This window comes from Neophocaena asiaeorientalis, unplaced genomic scaffold (assembly GCF_003031525.2).
Source record: "Neophocaena asiaeorientalis asiaeorientalis breed wild unplaced genomic scaffold, Neophocaena_asiaeorientalis_V1.1 scaffold70, whole genome shotgun sequence".
Lineage (NCBI taxonomy): Eukaryota > Metazoa > Chordata > Mammalia > Artiodactyla > Phocoenidae > Neophocaena > Neophocaena asiaeorientalis.
The window spans coordinates 1034903-1060530 of NW_020175410.1; the positions used below are offsets into that span (position 1 = coordinate 1034903).

The following is a 25628-nucleotide window of genomic DNA, read 5'->3' on the forward strand; positions in this document are numbered from 1 at the left end:
TTTTTTTTTTTTTTTTTTTTAACATATTGGACTTTGTGGTTGAGTCATCTATTATCTTTGTCTGTTTTCCACCCTTCTAAATATTATCCTCTTAAATATTATCCTTATTTTATGAGTATAGACACTGTTATGCTGGGGTTATTAAGTCTTTATTAACTGTATAGTTTCTAGCTCCTATGAAATACTTTATTTTTTATTTTTTGCCTTTTTCACCTTATCATTCATTTTAGTTTTACCTTGGGTTTCAGTTAAATCTGGGTTTTTTGCTCATGTGTGTATGTTGGAGACTGGTTGGATTTGTGGATTTTATAAGTGGGCCTGCTGATTGTGAGGTTCACTGTAGGGTGACTGGGGTTGGCAGTGTATGCGGGGACCTCTGACAATAGTGTACCAAGGGCTTCTGCCTGAGGAGAACATTGTTAACACTATTTTGAGCTCCAAGTTGAGGGAGGCAGAGGGTTCTCCACACCTATGTATTTTTCATGTGATCGGTGATAGCACTATGGCCCCCATGCTGGATAATGTCGATACGTTGTGTAGTTACACGTTAATTAACTTACTTGATTAAAACCTACCATCTTGCTGGGTGATTTATTTTTGTTCCTTTTCTTTTTTTCTGCCTGCCTTTGTATTAATTTCTCATTTTATGATTCCCTCTTATCACTATTGACTTCTTACTCTAAAACATTTGTTTAGTGATTACCTTGAGTTTAAACTCACAGTCACTTTGAAATACTATTACACCTCTTCATGAGCACCCAGTAACAGGTTGCTGAAGAAGACCCTGCGGGTGGGTATACACTCCTGTTGTGGCTGTGATTCCCAGAGGTTCTACATTCTCCTAGTTTCCTCCACTCAGTATTTGACAGTTTGTTGGAATTTTTAGGTGATTTCTTCTTACCTGCCTGTATGGCACTCTCTCCCTTTTGGGGGGAGGCATGCCTTTTCTTAGATTTAGGGGTACTTGGTTATCCTGTGACCTCAGCTCTGATGTTTTGAGAAAAAGTTCTGCTTTTGTTTTTCTTTTGTTCTGAAATGAGCATCATTTTTGTCAGCTTTCCATATCCTAGGCAGAAGTGGAAATCGTCATCCATGTTCTTAAGAAACACATTCAGAATTTAATTTGTTATTAAGCATGCTGTGTTTTTTTTTTTGAGGTAACTGTAGAAGCAAGGTTTAATGCAAAAAAGTTACCAAAAACCCTGTAAATAGTTGTAATATTAATCTATACAGTGAATAACAGCTTCAGACTATTTCTGCCAGGATGGCTCAGTATCTGTTTCTAGTATATATTTCATAAGTACCTGATCCATCATTTTCCTTATTTCCTGTTGGCTCTGTTGATTGGAATCCTGAAGGCTTCATGCAGTTTGTAAGCTGTTGCCATGTTGGCTGGTACATCACATGAGTGGCAGGAGCACAGCATCAAGTAATTCTCATCCCTGAGATACAAAGGAAGAAGTTGTTCCTGTGGGTTCCTCTTAGTATGCACTTTGTGAGCACTTTTAAGGCTGTCCATGCATGTGTTCAATATCTTGCATCTGGAAAGAGGCAGGAAAAGGGTTATTGCTAGTCATCTCTGGAATTTAACTGTGTGTTAGGAGAGAACTCTTTTTTTACTGTAGGTTGGTCTCACTTGCATACTACTAGATGAGCCTGTGCAGACGTTGAAAGTAGAATGTAGAGGTTTACCAAAACTTAATGTATTTGAATGTAACAACTGCTGATAATACTATATTAGAGATGAAAATGTTTAATAAATGTCATGTTAGGTAGTATATCAGTATAGAAAGTTTAAGCTGAGACTGTTCTGATTAATTTGGGACTCTGGGTATACTTGATGGTTATATTTTCTTGTACATTAACTTCATAAATCTTTAAAATTTGGCATTTCATAATCTCAAGTACAATAAAGATTGGCAAAGGGTGCTAAATGTCATATTCATATTTGTTGTCTTCCTGCAGTCTGTCTTATATGGATATGCTCTTTGTAAAATGCAAATCCAGCAGATGTCTGCAACGTCTATATCTTTGTTTGGCACTTTTTGCCTGAAGGGTATCCCTATGCTTGAGTTTTATTCAGTCTTTGGAATGAGATCAGAGACCGTTTCCTCTGATGGGCCTTCCCTGATACCCTCATATAGAATTAAGTATTTTATCTCCTGGTCTACTTATAAATATTCCTCTATTGCTCCATATCACATTCTGTTATAAAATATTTGGTATAGATCAACCTCCCCTTCTAGACTTCAGTTCCTTGAGGCCACAAAACATGTTTCATTTGTCTTTTTATTCTGGTCCTTAATACAAACCTTGGACTTGATAGGTACTTAGTGACTGTTACTCAGCTGAATTATATTGTGTTGGTCATTTTTGATGGTTCTGCCTAAAATGCTAAAAAATGTTATTTATATTTTACTAAAATCTAATGGGCGTTTACATTTTTTCTCATAATGAAAGACTGAAATATTGCCATGTTCAGAATCAAAATATATCCTCTAAAAAGGATATATTGATATTTAAAATACCAATTAATGAGAAAGTGGTATAAATATGAGCTAAGGGGTTTGGAGTTTTATGGATACCTATATTTGTTAAATCAAATCTGATACGGTAATCCTCGGTCATACCTTGAGGCATTTCACAAATGTGTTTGGAAATGTAGTTTTTGAGCAAAGGAAATGAAGTATTATATTTATCTGACACCTGAGACTATTCAGGAAGTTAAAAACTCTTCTGATTGCAACATCCCTGTTTTCTATTTGCTTCATTTGGCTTTTAGGGCATGGGGAGGATTAATGTACCTGATTAATCAGTAGCTAATTAAAGAGTTTGTGAGTTTTCTGGGCTCTTTTCCATGTACAGTTGATTATGAAATTAAAAGATTAGTTTATTTAAAATTATATTTCAACTTGTTAATTCTTTTTTCTTCCTACACAGTGTAGTGACTATGACTTGGAATTTGGAACTGAGTGTTTGCATTTGGCTCTAAAATACTGTCACATCAAAGCCAAACTTATAGAAGGATCTCCTGACCTCTGGAAGGTAAGGGAGTTGGTACTTAGCTCTGTTTTGGTGTGTCATTCCTGAAGATGTATTGTCTACAAGTACAGACAATTTCCAGGTGCTTTAGAAGATAGAGAAGTATGAAAGTATTTGGTTTCATATTGAAACAGTATTTCCAGGAATAAAGGTGTATGTGTATATGCATACATAAAAGGTGTTGAGTCTCACTAGGTTTTCTGAACCATCAAATATGGTATCATTTCTATTGCTCGGTTGCAAGAAAACTCACGCTGGGATAATTTATTCAAACAAATTCCATTTTAGCCAATAAGATTCTTTTATTCACAATTTTTGTGTGCGTTCTTTACATATAATCTTTTACTCTGTAGCCTTACCTTCAACTGGATTGAGAGTGCAACTCTGCTTTCCAAAATAACAACGTTTCCTCACAGGCCTTGGGGTGGTAGCTCCAACTTAACTGGGTTGAAACACATATCTGCCAGTTTTGACCCAGTGGGGCTGGTGGCTCGAACCACTCACCTGCTCCTAAGAGGAACTGTGCTCTTTCCTGTGGTAAGGTTTGACTGCCTTTATGGCAAACTTCTTTCTTTAGGAGGAATGAAGTGGTTGTTGCACGATCATAGTTCAGCTTCCTGTTGCAGCAGGAGTGCTTTACAGCGTGACTCTCCTGTGTTTGATCGGGTAGAAATAGGTTGAATTGAGCAGTGTATTCTGAAATAGAATTGTAGGGTCATATCATAGTTTTGAATAAGTATTGCTGCTTTTGAAATGTTGGATGAAATCTTTATAAAGCATCCCTCTAAATCTGGTTAGAAAACATTCATCCTAATTCTGAGATTATATGAATCTAAAAGCATACTTCCTCATTGACATAAAAAGAAAACAAAAAGCCCTATGTGTTGATTAGGTATTTTGTAAGTCATGTGGTGGGCCTTGCTGCATGCTAAGATTTTCTCATACATACTTAAATTGTTCTAAGATTACAAAATATTGACATGCCTGAATTATTGCCCGGTGGAGTAAATTAATGCAGTCTTATTGCTCTTTTAGGAGTATCCGAATATCATCAACCCAGAAGGCAAAGCTTTTATTCATTTTGTTTCTCCTTTTCTATATGTGGCTCAGATGGTGATATGCATATCAATTGGGAGGATTTTGATAGTAACCAATTAGGTATTTTGTTAAAGATCCTGACCCATGTCACCATAGACCTGCTAGACTTAATTTGCAGACTATGTTGGAAAAAAAAAAAAAAAAAGTAAAAATTCAAGACATTTTATTGCTACTAACATGTCAGCACTCTCTGGCCTCATTGCTGATGTTTTAGGCTGTGTGAGTATCTACTTCTTGTGGGTATTCTGAGCCTTCTTTAAACTTGTAAAGTACCCTCAGGTCTGCAGGTGAAAGGAAAGCAGCACACTGCTCTTCTTTGAATTTTACACTCTGTCTTCACAAATGTATTTCAGTATTTTTGAGTGAAATCTCACATTGCAGTGCTTCCACCAGCAATACAGTGTCACAGTTTTAGTCCTTACATCTTGGCGCTCTGCTTCCCTTTTATGTGCAACAAATGTCAGGGCACTGAACTGTGGTTGGCCTTTCCAAGTGCTTCTATTCATTCTCCTCCTGAGTCATTTCATAATGCTGTTGTGGGTTGAATTGCATCCCACCACAGAAGATATGTTCAAGTCCTAGCCCCTGGCACTTGTGAATAAACACTGTTGTTTGAAAAGAGGGTTTGCAGATATGATCAAGTTAAGATGAGGTCAGATTGGTAAAGAAGAGTCCCTAAATCGGATCTGTAGGAATAGGAGAAAAGATTCACATACAGATAGGTGGAGAATGCCAACGACAATAGAGATAGAAATTGGAGTGATGCATCGACAAGTAAAGGAAAAGTGAGGGATCGCTGGCAACCCCAGGAAACAGGGAAGAGGTGGGGAAGGATTCTTCTCTAAAGCCTTCGGAGTGGGCAGTGGCCCTGCTGATACCTGGATTTCACACTTCTAGCCTCCAGTACTGTGAGAGGATATGTTCCTTTTTGAAGATGTCCAGTTTGTGATACATTGTTATGTCAGCCCTAGGAAACTAATACACATGCCAAAGGGTGATATCCTGTTAGGCCCAGAGGGATCATTTTCATAGTATCACTTTCCGAACTGGGCCGGAGTGGGGAAGCCCTGCTCTTAGAATGTTTGAATAATGATGTGCCTTACCAGGGTCTTGGATTCTAAAAGGGCATGTAATGCAGTGAATTGGGCAAAAAGTCTTTCAAATTGCAGTTTTGAGGTCTGTTTAAGGTGTCAAATTTCTTCTGTGATTGAGGGGAAGTTATTTTGAGTGCAAATGATGTAGTTGTTTCAGGTTCCCTATTTCCCTCTTCTGCCTCCTGTCTCATCATCCTCTACCTTTAAAAAATATTTTTGATATTTACTGGCTGTTCGTTTAGCCCTATTTAGCTTTTTGATGATACTGTATGAGTTGTCTTTAGTATAAGCTTTTAACTTAACTTTATGGTTTTATTTTGCATGGATAAAGAGTATTACCATTGCTGTTTAAACCACAGCAATGGAATCTGCACATTGAAATAAGTGTTCTAATTCAATACTAATTCCAACAATGCTACAACTTTTTACAACTCAAGAGTTGAAAGAAGATTTAGTACAATTATGCTAAAACTGGCATTGAACTTGGGTGGCAGGCCAAATACCTGGAACATGATTCAGAAATCTGACACAGTGAAGAGTGCATAGTGAAGAGAGTGCATATTTCAAGAGAATTTTCACTACCACAAAACAATAAGGCAAAGGAGGATTCTGAAATACAGAGCCAGGACACCTTCCCCTACCCCTCAGAAAGTGAGGGAGTTCACCCCTGGTGCTGGGAAGAATGACTAGAAATTTCTCATGACCACATGTAGGACTGTTATTTCATCTGCTGCTAGAAATCCCAGGAGGACTATTATTTTATATTTTACATACTTTAAAAAAAAAATAGAAGTAAATGCAAAAAGTCAGCATTTACAGTTGAGGCCAACCTTCCTGCAGTAGCTTCTCTGGGTTTAGAGGAAACATCAGTTTTTTGAGATCACCATGCAGGGTAGAGGAAATCCTTGTGAATGAGCAAAGCCCCCTTCTTCTCCCTCCTTTTACCCTCCCTAAGAGCGACCAACCACAGAAGAATACAGGACCGACTCCTGATAATAGGGGTTGGCTCTTAAGCTCTGCCTGAGTGGTTGTGCCTAGCCAGCCCTTACTGAACATACCCTTATTTTAGAGAAATTTCATCTAGTCTATATAAGAGGAGACTACATTTAGTCTCCATTCCTTTAATTTATAGTTGTACCATATTTTTGTCCCAATATAAAGAGTTGGTCACTTACTATACTACACAGACCTAATTGAACAAACTTCTTGTTTCTAAGTGTTAAAACTGTCTTCAAGGCATAAAAGATGCATAATAAGTTATTGAAGAAATTTAACTGTATTCCATTGTCTGAAAATGCTTCTTTAGAAGACATTGATGTGTCATCACAACATTATTGGAATGACTGACTTTTGAGGATTTCTTTTGATGGGAATTACTTGTTTTAGATTCAAGTGTTCTTGAATCTAAAGCATCTTTGTTAAAAACAAAAAGTCTCACTTTTTTCTTTTTAACCTCAAAAATACAGTGTGGTGAAATTGTGTCTTTTCAGAGGTTTTCATCTAGTTATCCAGTCTAGAGGAAAGAACATTTTCTAGATAGACATAATTGATGAAATGGAAATCAATATAATATCCCCATCCAAATCTAAATTTGTATCTGTCTTTGAAATTTAAGATCTTCTGGCTTTATTCTAATTATTGGAGTACATACTCATTTTCTTATGAGGTGAAAGATGGAAGAACATTAAGTGTAGTCTGATTTATGTAAGATGGTGGCCAAGTGGACTTGGCTCTGAGAAGTCTCTTTAATTTCCCATATTGTCAACACAGAGCAAGACAAAGCAGGTACCATAGTGTCTGTGGAACGCACCTTGAGGTAGCTGAGAGTGCTCTGGCCTAGGAGTTAAAGGCAACTATCTCTGTGGCTCTCAGTTTCAGGTTTCTCTTCCACTGAACATAAATATTTTTAAAGCTAAATACTTAGACGAAATATTGCACAGAAGCATAGTGAAACAAAACAGGCAAAAACTGAGCTAAACTAGGTGAGTAGCAGATGGGGGGCTCTGAGCGTCAGCTGCGCAGAGCTTCCACACTGGTCTTCCGGTGGCCTCTGAGCTCTAAGGAGCACAGTCCAGTGAATCAGAGGATTGAGGCTCTTCTATCACTAGGGCTGATTTTTTTTTTTTTTTTTAAGTAACTGTTTTCCATACTGAGGTATTATGCAAGGTCAAAGAAAACCTGCAGATCATGCTTATAGAAGAAAATCAATCTCAAAACTGATTATTAAACTTTTCATAAAATTAAAAATAAGGAAAGGACACTCCATATTACTGTAAAAGCTTGATAGAAAGAGTCATCAATTCAGAATTAAAACATTTTCAGTACTCTTCCCTTTGAAATTTGGCAGCTGTTTTATTTAGAAAAACAGAAGGCTGTTTTTCAACACAGTACTTTATAAGTTTGTCAGAAATATTTTGTAGTTTATTTAACTTAAATCAGTGTTTGTTGAGAAGTATAGTTGAGGTTTTCAATAAGGCTTTATGTAGAAAATATTAAATAAACATCAAAAACTTTAATCTGTGTATAGTATGTATCCATAGCCAACAAGAAAATGTAGGCAAAAAGATGAATTTTAGGGGAATTCCCTGGAGGTCCAGTGGTTGGAACTCTGCGCTTTCACTGCAGAGGTCACAATTCAAATTTTGATGTCTTTCTTGTTTATACAATTACTTATTTAATATTAGTATAGAAAGGAGCTTTAGGTAATAATTCATGTATTTTATTCATAAGACTGATTCCAACGCAAAAATACTGTCTTGCAAATATGCTAGAAAAATCATTTTAGTATTTGAGACCAAGTTTTTTTCATTAAAAAAACCCATTGTTAAGATAGATTTATTTGGAAAAAAGAATAAGGTACTTTCACAATTATTCTATTTAAATTTGGAATGCGGTTTTATCTCTCAAAGAAAGCAGGAAGGAATAAAAAATCAGCTATGGTAATTAGGCATCTTCCTGTTAATTTCTGATTTGAGTTTACCTTACATAGCAGACAGTTATAGGAAAAAAAGGCTTTTCTCACTTAAATTGCAAATACTGAGTGATGATTTCAGATATCTAGTTAACTTTGGGTTTTCATGGAAACAAATGTGTTTTTTTAATATTTAAATATTTAATATTAATATTTAATACCACGAGAGGTAGCTGTGTCCCCATTGCCTGTCCGAAGGCTGGGGGTTAGAAGGTGTTCAGAGGCATTTAAAAGAAAGAGTGGATGTAACTGACATGACTGGAAGCCTCTACCACAGGTGCGTGTGTGGGTTTGTGTTGTGGGAGCCCCGATTTTCCAGCCTTTTCTATTGCCCCCGAAGCCCCCATGTGGCTCTGCTCTAGGCCTTGAGGGTCTCTGCTTCCTGTCTGTCTTGAGCTCCGCAGCCTTGTCTTGTCTTTGTTTGGTAAAATAAATATTTATTTATTTATTTATGGCTGCTTTGGGTCTTCGTTGCTGTGCGTGGGCTTTCTCCAGTTGCCGAGAGCGGGGGCTACTCTTCCTTGCGGTGTTTGGGCTTCTCATTGCAGTGGCTTCTCTTTTTGCAGAGCACGGGCTTCGGTACTTGTGACTTGCAGACTTAGTTGCCCCGCAGCATGTGGGAACTTACCGGACCAGGGCTCAAAACCGTGTCCCCTGCATTGGCAGGTGGATTCCCATTGGCAGGCAGATTCCCAACCACTGTGCTACCAGGGAAGCCCGAAACAAATGTGTTTTATTCAATTCTTATAAAAGAAATTTGTCCTCTAAAATGTTTCTACAGGTTGAGTTTTGCTCACTGTTTTCATTGCTCTATTCCAGCCCTTAGAGCAGGATGTACAACGTGGTAGTTATTTGATAAATATTTATTGAATGAGTGAATGAGATCAATACATTCTTTAATTTGGTAAAATGCATAGTCTGAAGCTTTAAGTGTCTGTTTTCTACTTTTTTCCCCAGATAAGAGAACTGCATTTTGGGTCAGTAACTATAGTACTAGTTTTGGTTCACATGTGCTTGTTTTAGACATAATTTAACAATGTCATATTTGATTTTAATAGATTGGTCGAGTGCTTGAGGAAATTTCCATCTGTCTTACAGGTTAGCTGCTACATTACTTCTGGATTGTAAGGTATAGTTTTAGACCAGGGTTACCTGCCAGGATACAGGCATAGCAGGGAAACCTATTTTGGGTAGAAGTGCCCTGAGCCACTTACCTGAACAAAGTTTCTGTACAAGTTTAGTTAGGATATAATCTCGAGGAAAATAGTCCAAATTATAGACATGGAAGGGTATTAGTGAGTATTTCTCAAAGTGGGTTTTTAGACCATTTGCATCATAAATCATCTGAACACGTGAATGATAAGCTCCTAAGACCTTATAGTACTTATTAACATATTTGATTATTTACTATGTTCTTCAGTTTTGTGATGTAGGAAAAGTGATTCTGCAGTGCCATGCGCTTGACATGTTCTGTATCTGAGCTCACTGGATGTACTCTGGGAACTATCTGTTGTAGGACCATGCAGGGTATATTACAAGGAATAGGTTATTGCAAGGAGGCTGTATGTTCTTAAGCAAAGATCATGATTGTTCTTATATACATGGTGGTGCCCTCCAGGCTCTTTCTATCAGTTATGTATTAATAAAAATCTTAAAAAGGTGAACCTTATCTGGAAGTATACAGATAAACTCAATTCAGAATGAAGACCCTCAATGTGAATTGGTCTTTCAGAAGTATCTCATTTCAACTGAAAATGCAATTTGGTAATTTTTTTAATATATACTTTTCCTTCTTTCCTTCCAACAGAAAACCTACTATTAAACAATAATTCTAATACTTTTATTTAAATGCTACCACATTTTCTTTGATATAATACTTATATTAATAAGACTTTGGTAACCACTGCCATATAACGTCCCAATTTACTTAAAAGATTTAAAAACAAATCTTCAACCATTTGTAGAAACAATATATATTTTTTCTGAATAAACTGATGTGTTGTAATTTAAAAATTGTCAGTATTATGTGTTTATAGTTTCTCCAAAATCAAGAATTTCCTTGGGGGCATAATTTTATTGCTTTCACATTCCTTCCTACTCTGTTAAGTCTAATGAAGTTTATCTGTCCTCTAGGTGACCTACAAACGGGATCTGTATGCAGCTGAATCGATTATTAAGGGTATGTTTGGCCTTATGACTGTCCGTTCCTATGTTTCAAAAACGTAAGCCAGTTGAGGATTTCTCATGACATTTTAAAGCCCAGAATTCTCAGAAGTATAAATGCTGTAGGCCACGGAGGTCTGTGAGTTGTTTTTTTGCAAAATAATTACATTTATTTTGTTTCCTGCTTTGAAGTATCACTTATTATGATTTATGTAACATTGGTTTTAGCTTTTATAAAGGAAATACTTTATTAATTTGAGAAACGTAGGTGACATTGACACTATTAGAAGTGAAAACTGATATTTTAATTTATAAATATATTATATTTTGTTTTTATTTATTCAGAGGACTGTCTACCCCCTCCCAACACTGCCATATCAGTACATTAGACAGCATCTTTTGCATGAGAAAAAAAATTTTCTGAAATAGAGAAATTGGGCTGAATGATTTTTAATTCCTTTTAGTTCTGACAATGACTGCAATTTTGTTTTGTAATTTTAGATATTATATATGTAATAACCCCTTTCTCATTCTTTTCATCTCTGACTCTAAGATCTCAGCTACACAGAAGTACTTTATTTCATAATCAACAAATATTTATTCCTGTGCTTGACACCGTGCTAGAAATGTAATGATGATGCACAAGGGACATTCATTCTGTACTTTCGCAACCTCCACAGTTCAAATCACAGTTTCTTAACCTTGGCACTATTGGCATCTTAGGCCAGGTAATTCTTTGCTCTGGGGACTGTTTTGTGCATCCTAAAAGTTGCCTGGCCTCTACTCACTAGATACCAGAAGCACTCTTCCCTCCCTCCCCTCCCCTGCTCTGACCATCAAATGTCTCCTGACATCACCACTGTTGTATGTATACATGGTCCTAGCCAAAATCAGAGGGGTCCCCCCCCAGTGCCTAAGCAAGTGTGGTGCTTTACAATCCATTTGTAATTTACTCCTTCAAAAATATGTTAAGGACAGAACGATGTACTCAGATAGCGACTGAGAAGTGACCTTGTAAATTCAGATGTTGATTGAAGTTGAAAGAAATACTGAATGGGAATTGTGAGGGCAACAGTTTTTATTTTATTTTATGGAAAGCCTATTTAACAATCAATTGGCTTCACGTTCAGAAAACTGAAATCTTTTCTCTGTTCATAACATTCTGTATTTGTTAAAGTACATTAATTTACTTTAATATGTGTATCTGTGTATGTAAACAGATCATCTATAGCTATAAATCAAAATGTTGACATATGTTTACATATGAGCCAGGCTATGTATAAACATTACTCTGGAGAAGTTGCCTAAACCATGTTGTAGTTGGCTATATTCTCAGCACAAGGAAATTTAAAACTCAGTCTGGTTTCTTTATAAACTCATATCTCCATGACCTAGGTAAAATGGAAGTGAGCCATTTTGTGAAAAGTTGGCAGGTAGTTCAAGTGAGGATGCTACATATCTCAGTACTTTGCCTATGTATTATCAAGAACAGGCTTCTTATCATGTAAAAGCCTACATTTTAAGTATAATTGCAGGGGGCTTTAGTTTTAGAAATTGTTTGCAGAGAGAAATTGTTTTCTTTAGGTAACATGTTCTAGTATGCTACTTGTCAAGTATTTAAAAAGTATTCTATTTTTATTCTTAGGGAAAGTAATCGGTCTGGATGTAAACAGCTGATTTAGAGAAGAGTCTCCTTATGTTCTTTCAGATTTGCATTTCTATTAACTTCCCAAGAGATTCTGAGGTTGCTCACACCCTTTGAGGACCACTGCTGTGGTGCCTTCCTACTCTGTTTGGGTTTCTAGACCAGTAGTGTGATTACCAGAGAACTTGAACGCAGAATGTCTGGCCCTGACACGTTAAGTCAGAATCTGCGTTTTAACGAAAACTCTGGCTCATTAGTTTGTACATTAATTTCCAGAAGCATTCTTCTAGGCTACTCTCCAGTCTTTAATAGTTGATGTTTTTTCCTAAATAATATCTTTTATTGTATTTAGAGCTTCACGTCTTTCCACGCTGTCAGTTTCAAATGTTTGTTGGCTCAGCTGGGGTTGCTACCTGCCTCCATGACTTGAACTAATACTGTCTCTGAGGCCTCATAGTAGAAACAATTCCGGGCATAGGAAAAGGGAAACTCTTAGATTTTTAAAAATAAAATTCTAAAATAGAGTATGGTATATAGCAGGCTACCTGTCTGAGCTATCTACTCACCTGTTTGCGTTTTCCATGTAAATGTTCAAAGTATTTTTCTAGGCACTTGTATGACACAGCATTCACTGGGTACTTACTTTGTGCCAGGCATTGTTTAAAGCATTTAATATAGATTATCTCTTGCTTCTCCAAGAACTCAATGATGTAAGTAGTGTGGTTGTTTCTGTATTATAGGATATTCAAGGGTGCTAAGCAAATACTAATCTAAGAAGGATAGAAAATTAATTCTTAATTATAAATTTTTCTACGTTAGTCAGTTTACCTCTTTATATAGCTGTTCTCCCTTTTTTCCTTAAGCAGAGATTATTCAGATTCCCTTCTCTGAAATTCTTGGGCTACATGTGTTTAGGCATTTTGATTACTTTGTATTTTCAGAAGCTACTGCTGTTTGTCATACATTATATCACATTACCAGTGGGTTTGGGACCTTACCACATAATGAAACTTACAGTACATGAATATTTATGCTCAATATTTAGAATGACTATAAAGCCCCTAGCCAGTTCAAGCTTAGGACTCATTTTGCCATCAAATTTTTTTTTTTTAACATCTTTATTGGAGTATAATTGCTTTAAAATGGTGTGTTAGTTTCTGCTTTATAACAAAGTGAATCAGCTATACATATACATATATCCCCATATCTCTTCCCTCTTGCGTCTCCCTGCCTCCCACCTTCCCTGTCCCACTCCTCTAGGTGGTCACAAAGCACCGAGCTGATCTCCCTGTGCTATGTGTTTGCCATCAAATTTATATATGAAAACAATTTTAAAAACGTTTAAGAACTTTTTGGATTTCAGCATTGACTGTAACTTGGTGTGACCCTCTTTTAGATTTGATTCAGTGAAGGTGGAAAGAATGTCTATTCTTTTTTCTATCCTCTGACATTGAGTTGAACCAAATGTATTGGTATTTTTTCTTTAGAATCTAAGGAACATAAATTATGGGAATAGATGGTCTTTCCCTCCCACCTTACCTCTCTACCTGCCTCCAGCACATGCATATCGAGCTCCAGTGTATATATCTATCTTTTTTCTTTCTTAAAATAGAGATGATATAATATTTGAATGTATGCACTTTCGTCAAGGTTTAAAACCAGGACTTGGAGCACATGGCACTCATGCCAGGTACTTTATATGTTATTTCATTTGTTCTGTATAATGCTGTTAACATAGATACTACTGCTCTGAATTTTGCAAGTGGGAAAACTGAAACTTAGTGAGATTAGGTACTTTCCTCTAGGTCACACAGTAAGAGCAGGATCCACAATTTAATCCCCTTGTCCCTTCACCTTAAGCCTGACTCTATTCTGGGACGTGGCCACTTTGCACTTCTGAGTCATGTCCCTACTCACATTGACCACTAAAGTGGATACTGGATTCAATCTCTCTCTTTGGTGGGTACAGCAAATGGCTTATAAAATCCAGCCTGCCCAGTTCAGGTTCTGTTGGGTTAAAACCGTGTCTTCAGCTGGGAAGAATGATCACACAATTGATGCTGAAGATGTTATCTTCTAGTGCTGTGCTAAGCACACAGTAGTATTCTAGAGAGTGTGGGAGTGTGGGAAAAGCAGATAATATTGAAACTGCAGATTTCTAGACAAGACTAGAGAAAGAATAAAAATTAAAATTCAAAATCAGAATAATAGTTTCAAAATGATGGTTTGGGTACTGTTTCTTTCATTTTTAAATTCTGGTAGTTTAACATTCGTCACTGAGCCATAACAGTTTTTCCTCTTCTAGAATGGAACTTTTTTTCTCTGTGATATGAGTGCTTAGTATTCTGTAAGTTGTCTTTCCTGTGCTGCTTTTTTTACTTCAATACCAATTATTGCTGGCCAACGTATTATATTCTGATGCAACTATTTTCTTGTTTACTAAGTGTTTTTCAAACTATAAAATATTTCTAGGATAAATGTCAAAACTTGTAAGAGCTTTTCGTATTCCCAGATTGACTTGTCACTGGAACAGCATGTATATTTTGGTCCTTCTTAATTTATGTTCAGGTCCGTCTCTTCAGTAGGGGAATTTTGATGTAACTAACTTCAGGCAAGCTTTTGATGCTAAAATCCTCAAATTATGGTTTATAGCAAGTCTCAAAATCTGACTTTTTTTTATGTTGTTAGATAAGTTTTATTTTTAAGCTTAATTTATTTTACTGTCAGTATATTTACGTGGATTTCCATTTATAGTGAACTGTTCAATAATAGGAAACATGTATATAAGTAGTACTCTCAGATTTCTTTTACAGTCTTTCACACACACAACTTTGAAAAATGTACAGTGAATCACAAATTTACTCTTACGTAAAACAAAGCATTTTTAATACTCCTTTTTCTGAGGGAGAGAATTGGATTCGGTCCTTGTTCTTTAATGTTTAACTCTTTTAGGCTTCGGTGTGTGAAATTTAAAACATAAACTTTTTTAGGGAGTAGTGTGGTTAATTGGTGCAGCAAGACTCTGGGTTGACTGACAGGTTTGTGAAGAGCCACTTAACAAAGAGATACTGTACTTTTGTCACATAAGCTGGTTGAGCCCACCCAAGCCTGCTCTGTGGGCTCAGACCTACGCAAACTATTAAAATGGTTACAACAGTAACATACTTTTATCTAGATTTCCATGTACCATGCAAACAGTCCCAAACACTTGATTTACTATGCTGACCATATTATGGCAAAAGGATCAATACTGTATGCTAAAATTTCCTAAGATGGAAATCCCCTAAGGGATTTCTAAATAAAACATTGCATTTATTTTCTACCAGCATCTTTGATCACATATTTTAATATTTTTAATTTTCTGGCTGGAGTGTTTTAAAAATAATTGTATTTTGTTCTCTCCTGGTTATGATTGTACAAACCCAAGTAGGCTAGTACTGTAAAAAAAAAAAAAAAAAAAAAGCCTCATGGTAGTGATATAAAAATGGAAAAAATAGGTAACATTGATAATCATTTCATTTTTAACTGGCTTTAATTAATATTACTTAAAATAGTTAATAATGTTCATATAGAAATTCATGTCTTTCCCCAGTCATTATGTAATGTTTTCCATTTGCTAAGAACTTTATTTTAAAGGAAATTGATTTCTTGGAAATACCATATTGCGTATTGGTTCAGAACTTTAGACTTTATTCTGAAAATAGATTTTTATTTTCAACATCATTGATACAGGTGATTTCTTTCAGTGTCAAGTATTTATGCACAGTCAAGCTATAAATCCCCATATGCCTGTTTTTTTATGTTTCATACAATTTTTTAAAGGAATTAAATCAGTAGGTAAGCAATTGAATTCTTTTCTGCTTATCCATTGAAAGTAGCTGAATATACTTTTCAGTTGTCTCTGACTGAAAGGAATAAAATCAAATCACATGTGGATAAAACTGATTCAGTGTTCCCTGAGATTTAGGAAGATTCGTGGTGTTATAGTGTGTATTTTATGCATATGGAGAAACTAATGCCTTTGGTTTTTAGTGATCCTTTAATATCTTCACTTAAAATCATGGCATTTTAAGTGCATAGCCTTTTCAAATCTTCTCAAATTGAAAAGATGAGAAACTTTAAATCAGTTTTCTACATCTGTAGAACTCTAGGTTTTTCTTTTCTGATGAGAAAAACTCATCAGGTTTTTCTTGCTAAATAGCCAGTGATGATGCCATTTTATTTTCAACCATGCTTTTTGGACAGTGCAAAGTTAAGATTTACATGGAAACTGTAATTTTTTGATGTGTCTGGCTATTGATGATACTTCATTTTCCAAATTTTCACATTAATACCATAACTTGTTTGTAAATACTACACTTTTTGTTCTTCACTCTCTTGAATAGTCCTGCCATTGTATCTTACGTGACTTTGTATCGACATTTGCATCAAGCTTTAATTAGAACAGGAAGGCTGCAATATGATTTAATAGCAATTTGTTTTCCTTGGACTCTTACTGGAAAAAAAATGTAAATTAGAAAGTTAAATATTTGGGTCAAGATAAGAGAAAGTGGAGTTCACTTTTTTGTTTAACTTTATAATTTCCTTAATTTGTCATTAGTGAGATGCTAATTCAAGCATAAGCAAGTAAATCTGTCATGTTCAAAAACTTCTAAGGTCACAGTGAGGTATTAAGTAACTAGTTAAATAAGACTTAATAACAGACAAAAGCCAGCCAGTTAGGCTTAACTCTTTTGTAGGTAGGAAAAAACAACAAAAATGCAAACATGATACTTATGCTTTAAGTAATAATACATTTTATAAATATCCTGATGAGTCACTAGCCTTAGAAAATTGCGTTTCTTTCAAATTTACTTCTCTTAACTAAGAAAGAATATATACTTTGAAAAGAAAAAAAAGTTTTGCATCGTTTTCTTGGAAAACAGTAATATCCTTACACGTAAAAACACGTGCAGGAGACAAGATGTCACATGTCTGCTTCTTATTTTCAGTTGCAAGGTAGAAAACTTCATTTGGTATTCAGTGACTCATTTAAAAATGTGGTTAAGATCTGATATAAAACATCTTAAAAAAAAATCTGTCTTCCCGATGTCCTCCAGGTAAAATATGTACAGTTGAGAAGGAAGCCAATTTACAAAGACCACTTTGACCTTTTAATGTGGGTCTGTATTTCTTTCTCAAATCTCTATCCCTGTTGTCCACTTGTCCTGTAGTCACGGCTTGTTGACTGCTTCTCTTTGCTTGATGGCCTGCTGCCCTTACTGTTCTAAGAGCTTCCTTTAGATAGGTGTTCAGAGAAACCTTAGGCATCTTACTACAGATGAAACTGAGATGGGGATTTCAGTGCTCAATAGTGGTGATTCTGTTTGACTCCTTTAAAATTGTTCATGTGAGACAGAAAATAGACTCTAAGATTGGCTTTTGATTCAGTGAACTGAACAGGAGAATAGAAGATGACTGCCCCCACTTTGAATGGATTAGGACTTGACATCTTTTGGAAATGACTATTTCTGGATTTGATATAGCTGTTTCTTACTTACCTATGAACACAAAAATTTTGGCTCAAGAGGTCAGTATAGTGGATGAGGCCTGATGGAATTCATCGTGTTAGATGTTTCTAAGAAAATGGAAAACTGACTTTTGGATTTTTTGCCTACTTGCTTCTAGAACTAATCTAGTATTTACGTTTACTTCTCTCTTCACCACTGAGTTTGAAAATTTTTTGTAAAATACAAATGCCATCCTGAGCACTCATGTGTCCTTACTCATGATTAATTGGCGGAAGCATATGTCTAGGTATTCCTTGCTCCTTGTTAATGTGTCAGTGGGTTTATCACATGGTAAAGAGGAAGCTGTGCATGTTAGAGATTTTACATATTACTGTTTTGTGAAGTTAAATGAAGATTCCAAATTGCATCTGTTTTCTAACCCTTCAAGTAAGACCGGATACTTTATGTATACCAAGAGTTCTAATAGTCAAGGACAATTAGAGGAATTTCTAAAAGATGAGTATATTATAAATTAGATTTTGACGTCATTTGTTAACTTTGAGATTATACATTATGCCTCCTATATAGGACTTTTAGTTAGAATAACACTGAAATTAAACACTTAGGAAAACACATTATGTATGAATATATTTTGTTAAACTGTATATCCTAACCAAAGGTGGCTAAGTTGTAGGTTGTGAAGCATGTTAAACCGGGGGATTGAAAGCTCTTAAAGAATTCCATTGTACTTACAATTAGATTGAAACTTGAGAAAATTTCAAAAGAGTTTGGCAGATGAAGCTGTGATACATTGAAAACTTGGGCATTCCGGGTATCTATGCTAGGAGTCCTTTGATACACCTCCCGGGTAGGTGGTTGGAATTGTGTTAATGTTCTTCTGTGCTACTGTCAGTTCCTGGGAGAGCAGAGAGATAAGCGGAGGCAGAGGAGCATCCTCTGTGGGAAGGACCTCCATGTCTTTTCTCCTTTTTCCACTTGGAGTTAATAGTATGTAGCTGTAGCATTGAAGGGTCCTGCACAAGAGGACAGCTGACCTTCTGAGTGGTCTCTATTTTATATCCTGATGGGCTTCAGTTAATGCTTAATTGGTTTTGGTATTGAGAGTGTTGTCTTCTCTAGTATATTGTGACCTAGTGAACCAGCTGAGACTTTTATGTTACTTTCTAAGTCTCTAAGCATCTGATTTAGGGTTCTGTTCAAGAGTATTCTTAACTCTTACCTGATTAAGTATGCAAATGAGAGACTGTGATTTTGCTTTTGAAGTTTAAAGGTTTAGATGGTCTCTGCTCTTTTGGCATGAGGCAGACAACATTGTTAGATAAGCAGCTATCAACCACAACGTGGTCTTGTTATGTGACTAGGGAGTCATGGGAGGCATGTAACCAGGTACTCCATTTCTGCCATGTTTCATTGACTCTAAGGTGCCATTGCTTGTAAGAAGCAATGTTATTTTTATACCATTGAGAACAGAAAAATGCTGGCAATTAAACTACAATGTAATGTTTTATTTTCACTTAGAAACTTATAAACATTTATTAAATGAGCTCTTTTATGTTTATTTAGACATATATTTTTATCACACTTGTTCATATGTAAAAAGTCACAGGCAGAGTTCTGGTTCTGGGTAAGATGGAGCAAGCTCACTCCACTCTGTTTCTCCTAGCAAATGAATCTATATGGACAGAATACATAGAACAGCTGTTTGAGGCTTCAAAGTAAATAGTACAGGTGGATTAATGAGTAAGGTCCAATTTTGAAGTACTACCTAACTGGCAGGGAATTATGTCAGGCTCTGTTATGTCCTGACCTGGGTCCAGTGCAGCCCTGGGTCTGTTGTCCAGAAGTGGGCATTGGAGTTGACAGACTTCCAAGAAAAGCCCCTTAATTCTGATCAGAGAAGCAGGAAAGGAATTTCCTAATGTTCAGAAAGTGAAGATATCTCCCTTTTTGTCTTTTCTCTCTCAGTGCTTTAATTCCCAAGCAATCATGTGGCAATAGTGGCATTGGCAATGGCATCAGTGGGGGCCCAGAGAAGCCTAAAATTCTGAGAGAAGTGAACATTCCTCTTAATCAGAGTTGCTATGATTCTAAGAGGTGGGATGACCACTGTTGCTGTTCTTAATTTCTCCTGTTGCTTACCTTTGGACGCAGGTGCAATTATGGGAAATGTGTGCAAAATGGGATAACTAGGATCCCAGCTTTCTGGTAGGAGTGATGAAAAGGGATGCACTAAAGAAGTGGAATGTACAGGGAGAGGTTGGAGGTGAGAGAGGATATTACTCAAATGTACAGGATATGATCTGAGGTCAGTTAACATGCAAAGAGTCAGGAAAATCTAAACTCACATGGGGAAGGACAATTAATAGATACCCATGCTGAGATGGCACAGATGTTGGAATTTTCTGAAAAATACTTTAAAGCACTGATTATAAAAATGCAACAAGGGAAAATGCTCTTGAAAGATGAAAAGTCTCAGCGAAGGCATAGAGAAAATAAAGAAGAACCAAACAAAAATCTTAAAACTGAAAAGAAGATAACCAAAATTAAAAACTTACTGGTTGGGCTTAATAACAGAATGGAGATGGCAGAGTGCCACCGAAGTTAAAAAGATATCATTGGAAGGTTTTCATTCTGAACTACAGAATGAAAAGAAATGGGGAAAAAAATTAACAGTACTCAGCATCTGTGGGAATGCAGCAGGTCATCTGAATCCTGGAAGCAGAGGAAAAAGTGCAGTACAGAAAAAAACATTTGAAGAAACTATGAATAAAAACTTCCCAAATTTGATAAAAGACATAAAACTGCAGATTCAAGAAGCTCAGTTAACTGCACCATGATAACCCCAAAGATGTCCACATCCAGATACTTACTTCCTAAGCAAACTGCTGAAAACTAAGACAAAAATCTTGAAAGTAACCAGAGAGAAATGATGCATTGCTTATAAAGGAATGATAATTTGAATGAATATAAATTTCTTATTAGAAAACATGGGAACCAGAAGAAAGTAGAATACGATTTTTAAAGTGCTAAAAATGAATATTATTAACTCAGTATTCTATATCCAGCAAAAACAAAAAGAAAAATTACCCTTCAGGAATAAAGGTAAAATAAAAACAATTTCAGGTAATGGGAAAAAAAGATAATTTTGTTGCCAAAAGATGTACTCTAAAAGAATATCTCAACAGAGCTTTTCATGCAAAGGAGATGATGCCAGAAGGAATCTAGGAACATCAGGAATTAAGGAAGAGCAACAGAATCAATAAATAGAATAGATTCACATAATTCCTTTTACATTTTTAAACTATTTATAGGTTGAAAGCAAAGGTAATATTTTCTGATGAGTTTTTCTATATATGAGACAGCTGCAGTATTGTAGATAACTAAGTGCAACATAAAAGCAGTAAGGTAAAGGGACCTATAATACCATGGTTAGGTTTCTACATTTTACTTGCTGTGATAAAATATTTTATGTAGACTCTAAAAGGTTAAATATGAATATTGAAATCCCTAGAGCAACCACTTAAAAAAACTATACAAAGAGATTAGATCACAAACACAAGAGATAAAACTGAATACTAAAAACAAGTTTAAACCAGAAGAGAAAGGAGAAATAGAGGAACACAAAACAAAGGGAGAAAACAAAAATATAAATAATAAAATAGATGACCTAAATCCAAATATATCAGTAATTTCATTAAATGTCAGTGGTTTTGGCAGACCAACTAAAAGATGAAGATTTTAGGGTGGATATTAAGATTCGACCCAACTGTATGCTGCCTACGAGAGTTTACTTCCAACATAATGTTTTAAAGGTTACAAGTAAATAAAAGTAAAAGCACATACCATGTATTCACTAATCAAAAGAAAACTGGATGGCTATATCAAAGTAATAAAAAATACCTTACATAATAAAAGGATAAATTCACCAGAAAGACATAATTCTAAATGTATATCCATTTAACTGCAGAGCTTCAAAATATACTTAGCGTGAACTGACCAAAATGAAGGGAAAAATAGACAAATCAACAATTATAGCTGGAAACTGCAATGTTTCTCTAAGTATTTGCTGGAATCAATAGAAAATCAACAAGGATATAGAAAGAGTAAAGAGTACCACCAACTAACTTGATCTAATTTACACAAAACTTTCCACCCAGCAGTAGAAGAATAAACATTCCTTTCAAGTGCACCAAGAACACTCTCCAAGACAGAATGTACCCTGGGTAATAAAACAAATATTAACAAATTTAGAGGAATTGAAAACATGCAAAGTATGTTCTCTGACAGTAATAGAAACAAACTAGAAATTGATAATAGGTAAAAGAAAAACCGTCAAGCTTGGAAAATAAACATTAAATCAACTGTGTCCAAGAGAAAGTCTCAAGATAAATTAGAATATTTTGAACTTCAGTAAAATGACATCACACTTTGTAGAATGCTGCTAAAACAGTACCTAAATGCTTATATTAGAAATGAAGAAAGGTCTTGAATCAATGATCTGAGTTGCTGTGTTAAGGAGCTAGAAATAGAGGAGCAGTGCAAACCCAAAGCAAGCAGTAGCAAGGAAGTTATAAAGAGCAGAAATTAATGAAGTTGTGAAAACAAAATGTCAGAGACAAAAAACCTAAATCTGGTTACCTGAAAGGATTAATAACACTAGTAAACCTATCATGAGACTGCAAAAAGGAAGACACAACTGGAAATGTTACACAATTGTTGGTGGCAGTGAAAATGGTACAGCTACACTGAAATGCTGTTGACAGTTCTTATAGCGAGAAAAACACATTTACTGTATGATCCAGCATCCCATTCCAATGCATTTATCCTAGAGAAAGGAAAACTTACTTTCACACAGGAAACTGTATGTAACTCTTTATAGCAGTTCTGTTCATAATCATCAGAAGCATGGAACAATCCACATATCCTTCAGCGGATGAATTGGTGAACTGGTACATCTATACAATGGAATGCAACTCAAATGAATATATATGAATTGTCCATATACAAAATAATTTAATCTCAGAGGAATCATACTGAATGATCTCCAAAGGTTTGAGATCTCAAATGATCTCAAAAGGTTATGTTTTGAATGATTCCACTTATGATTTAAAAAAATTTTAATTTTATTTTAGAGCATAGTTGAGTAACCATGTTGTGTTAGTTTCAGGTGTACAGCAGAGTGATTCAGTTATACATATGCATATATATATTCTTTTTCAAATTATTTTCCCATTTAGGTTATTACAGAATATTGAGCAGAGTTCCATGTGCTATACAGTAGGTCCTTGTTGATTATCTGTTTTATTTTTTGTCTTTTTATATTTTTTATTATTTAAATTACAAAAATTTATGTTGCAGTATAGTTGACTAGCAATGATATTCTTGGAGAGACAGAAATGTAGTAACAAGGAATAGATCAGAGGTTGCTTAGGCCAGGGAGCTGGCGAGGGGGTGAGTACAAGAAGATGGCATGAAGGATTGAACTGCTTTGTATTATGACTGTGGTGGTCGTTACACAAATCCGTAATGTTACAGTCATGGAAATGACCACCGTATACACGAAAAGGTAATTTTACTGAATGTTATTAGAGGTTAAGTGTATCTTTATAAGGCCCTGATGGGCAGCAATTCTATGATGCCATCCCTATTTCAGAGAAGTTATACAGAGGAAAAATGGAAGTTTCAATCAATGAAATATTAAGTACTTAAGTACTGCAAGTAATTAAGTACTGAAAGTTTGCGAGTTATTTCATTAAAAGCTACAAAAGAAGTTTTCATTTTCGCCCCAGAGTGATGTCATTTGCTCTTACATTCTATTATCCCTTAACGTTTGGGAAAGGGGAATGCCAGAGCCTGCGGAGAATTCTCTTTACTCCATGAACCTGTGAGAATGTCGTTTGACATGTATTACTCCAGTAAAAAAAAGGTGGGGAAACTCCTGGGTAAGATGCTGAATTGGGGAAGTATCTTATCTTCTTTACTGATTCTGTTAGCATGTGGAGTTGTTGAGGGCCTTCACTCCAGACCAGGTTGCCCGGTTTGAATCCTGGCTCCTGAGTTTACTAGCTGTATAATCCCAGGTGAGTCATTTGTATCATCAACACTAATGAGGCCATTATGATTTTGCTGACTAGATTTTGGTTAGAATTTAATATATGCTTTTTATAACAGAATAATAATTAATTGTCAGTCACTCAGTGAGCAATAATCCAGTGGTTTGGCCGAGTTACTCTAGGCCTCAATTGTTTTTTACTTTAAAGGAGGCTAATATCTTCTATTTATTGGTAACATTGCATTGATTCATTAGAATTTAAAGGACCCCCTAAGATATTTTGAGCTCTTAAAGCATAGAGCCTTATAAATACCATTGCTCTTATTTTTTCATGTTATTGGTAGTTTTCCTCTAAGTTAAATTTTTAAAAGTTTATTGATTGCTTTAATAGCATGTTACAGACCTTTTTGTATCCTTATGTGCTATACTGAAGACCTAATTTTGTCCCTTGATCATATATAAAGGTACTTTCTGAATGAATAGAAGTACAGATGAAAAGACTAGTGTACTTTCAGTAATTTTTTTAAATTTTGTAAAACTTTTTATTGTCAACCCACAGATGCTGAAATCTAAAACTAATTTGTAGCTTAAAGAATAATGCACGTTTGCATAACATCACCCAGATCATGAAGAGAACTTTGCCACGCACCTCAGAAGCCCTTTCCTGTATTTTGTAGTGGCTAACCAGATTTTATTGCAATCTCCTCCTCATATTTCTTTTGAACTTTATCCCTCAAATGTGCATCCCTCAACACTGCAGTTTGGTTGTGATAATTTTCTTAAACGACATTTAAAATCTCAAACTACAGGTTCCTTATCCCTTTATTTTGCTTGCACTTTGTCTTCTGCTGAATTTAGGCCATGTAACTTGTAGCTTTTCTTCTCTTTTGAATTTTAATGGGTACATATTTATGCATGGTACAGTTCTTTACATTTTTCTGTCATCTACAAAGTCATAGCTGGATCTAGAAGCTTGGTCAGATTTAGTTTCATCATTTTTCTCAAGACTAGAGATGGTGTGAGTTTTTTGTTAGGAGACACCTAATGTCTGGTTACATAATTTTGTGATGATAGCAGCCATTGATACTCAACGACTGTATTGTTAAGAGGTTGTGTGTGTGGCTCAGAATCATGATATATATATTTGAATTCTATTAATTAGTTTTCAGGTATTGAGGTATTTTCATAAATAAACTTTACTCATCTATTTACTTACCCAGTGGTACAGTTTATAAGACAAAAATAAATGCTTGATTATTTTTCTTTATCAGTTTTCAAGCAAAAGAATTATCATTCTCTAAAGTTACCAATTATTTTGTGTGCGTGTTTCATAAAGATGAAATACTTCATAAGTTCATAATGGTACTTCCAATTCAATATTAAGTTGTATCTTACTTCCCGCACATTGTAGTTCTCAAAGCTACAGGGAATAATAGAATATTTTGTAAATGTTTCTTCGTTTTATTCAAAAGTGCACACCCTAGGTCTCAAAGTGTCAGTATTAATGCTATAAACCAATGTTATTTCCATAAAAGTTTAGACAATTTTTCCTACATATACTGTCCCCGTTTACTCTCGTACTCCATTTTTTTGTTTACACTGTATGTTTTCAGGTTGTATAGCTGTTATACACTGTCCTGTTTTAACTTTAGCTCTCATTTAGTCGCAGTTCTGCTAGTAACAGTTTTATGCTATTCATCGATAATTTTGTTCACATCTCTCTAGACTTTGGTTATCCGGAGCTTGAGCTCTGGTACATTTCTTAGGAATGTTTCCTGGGAAACGTTTTCTTAATTCACGTTGATAACTGCTTGTGCTTTATTCTTGAAAGTTAGTTTTGTGGAATGTAAAATCCTTGGGTCATATATTTTCCCTGGCATAACTTAAATATGTTCCTCTATTTTTCTTACGTAAAGTCCTAAAGATTATCTCATTTTTATTCCGTTATCTGTTTCTGTTCTTTTTTTTTTTTTTTTTTTTTTTTTTTTTTGTGCGTTACGCGGGCCTCTCACTGTTGTGGCCTCTCCCGTTGCGGAGCACAGGCTCCGGACGC

The 25628-nt window shown here is 35.4% G+C and overlaps 1 protein-coding gene across 1 annotated transcript in view; it reads left to right on the forward strand.

Moving 5' to 3' along the window:
• CRPPA (CDP-L-ribitol pyrophosphorylase A) overlaps positions 1 to 25628 on the forward strand; it is a 297097-nt gene that overhangs the window by 84599 nt on the left and 186870 nt on the right. The window contains exons 4-5 of the mRNA XM_024767102.1: positions 2941 to 3045; positions 10339 to 10384. Coding sequence (XP_024622870.1) covers positions 2941 to 3045; positions 10339 to 10384 — 151 coding nt within the window. The remainder of the gene's footprint in view (positions 1 to 2940; positions 3046 to 10338; positions 10385 to 25628) is intronic.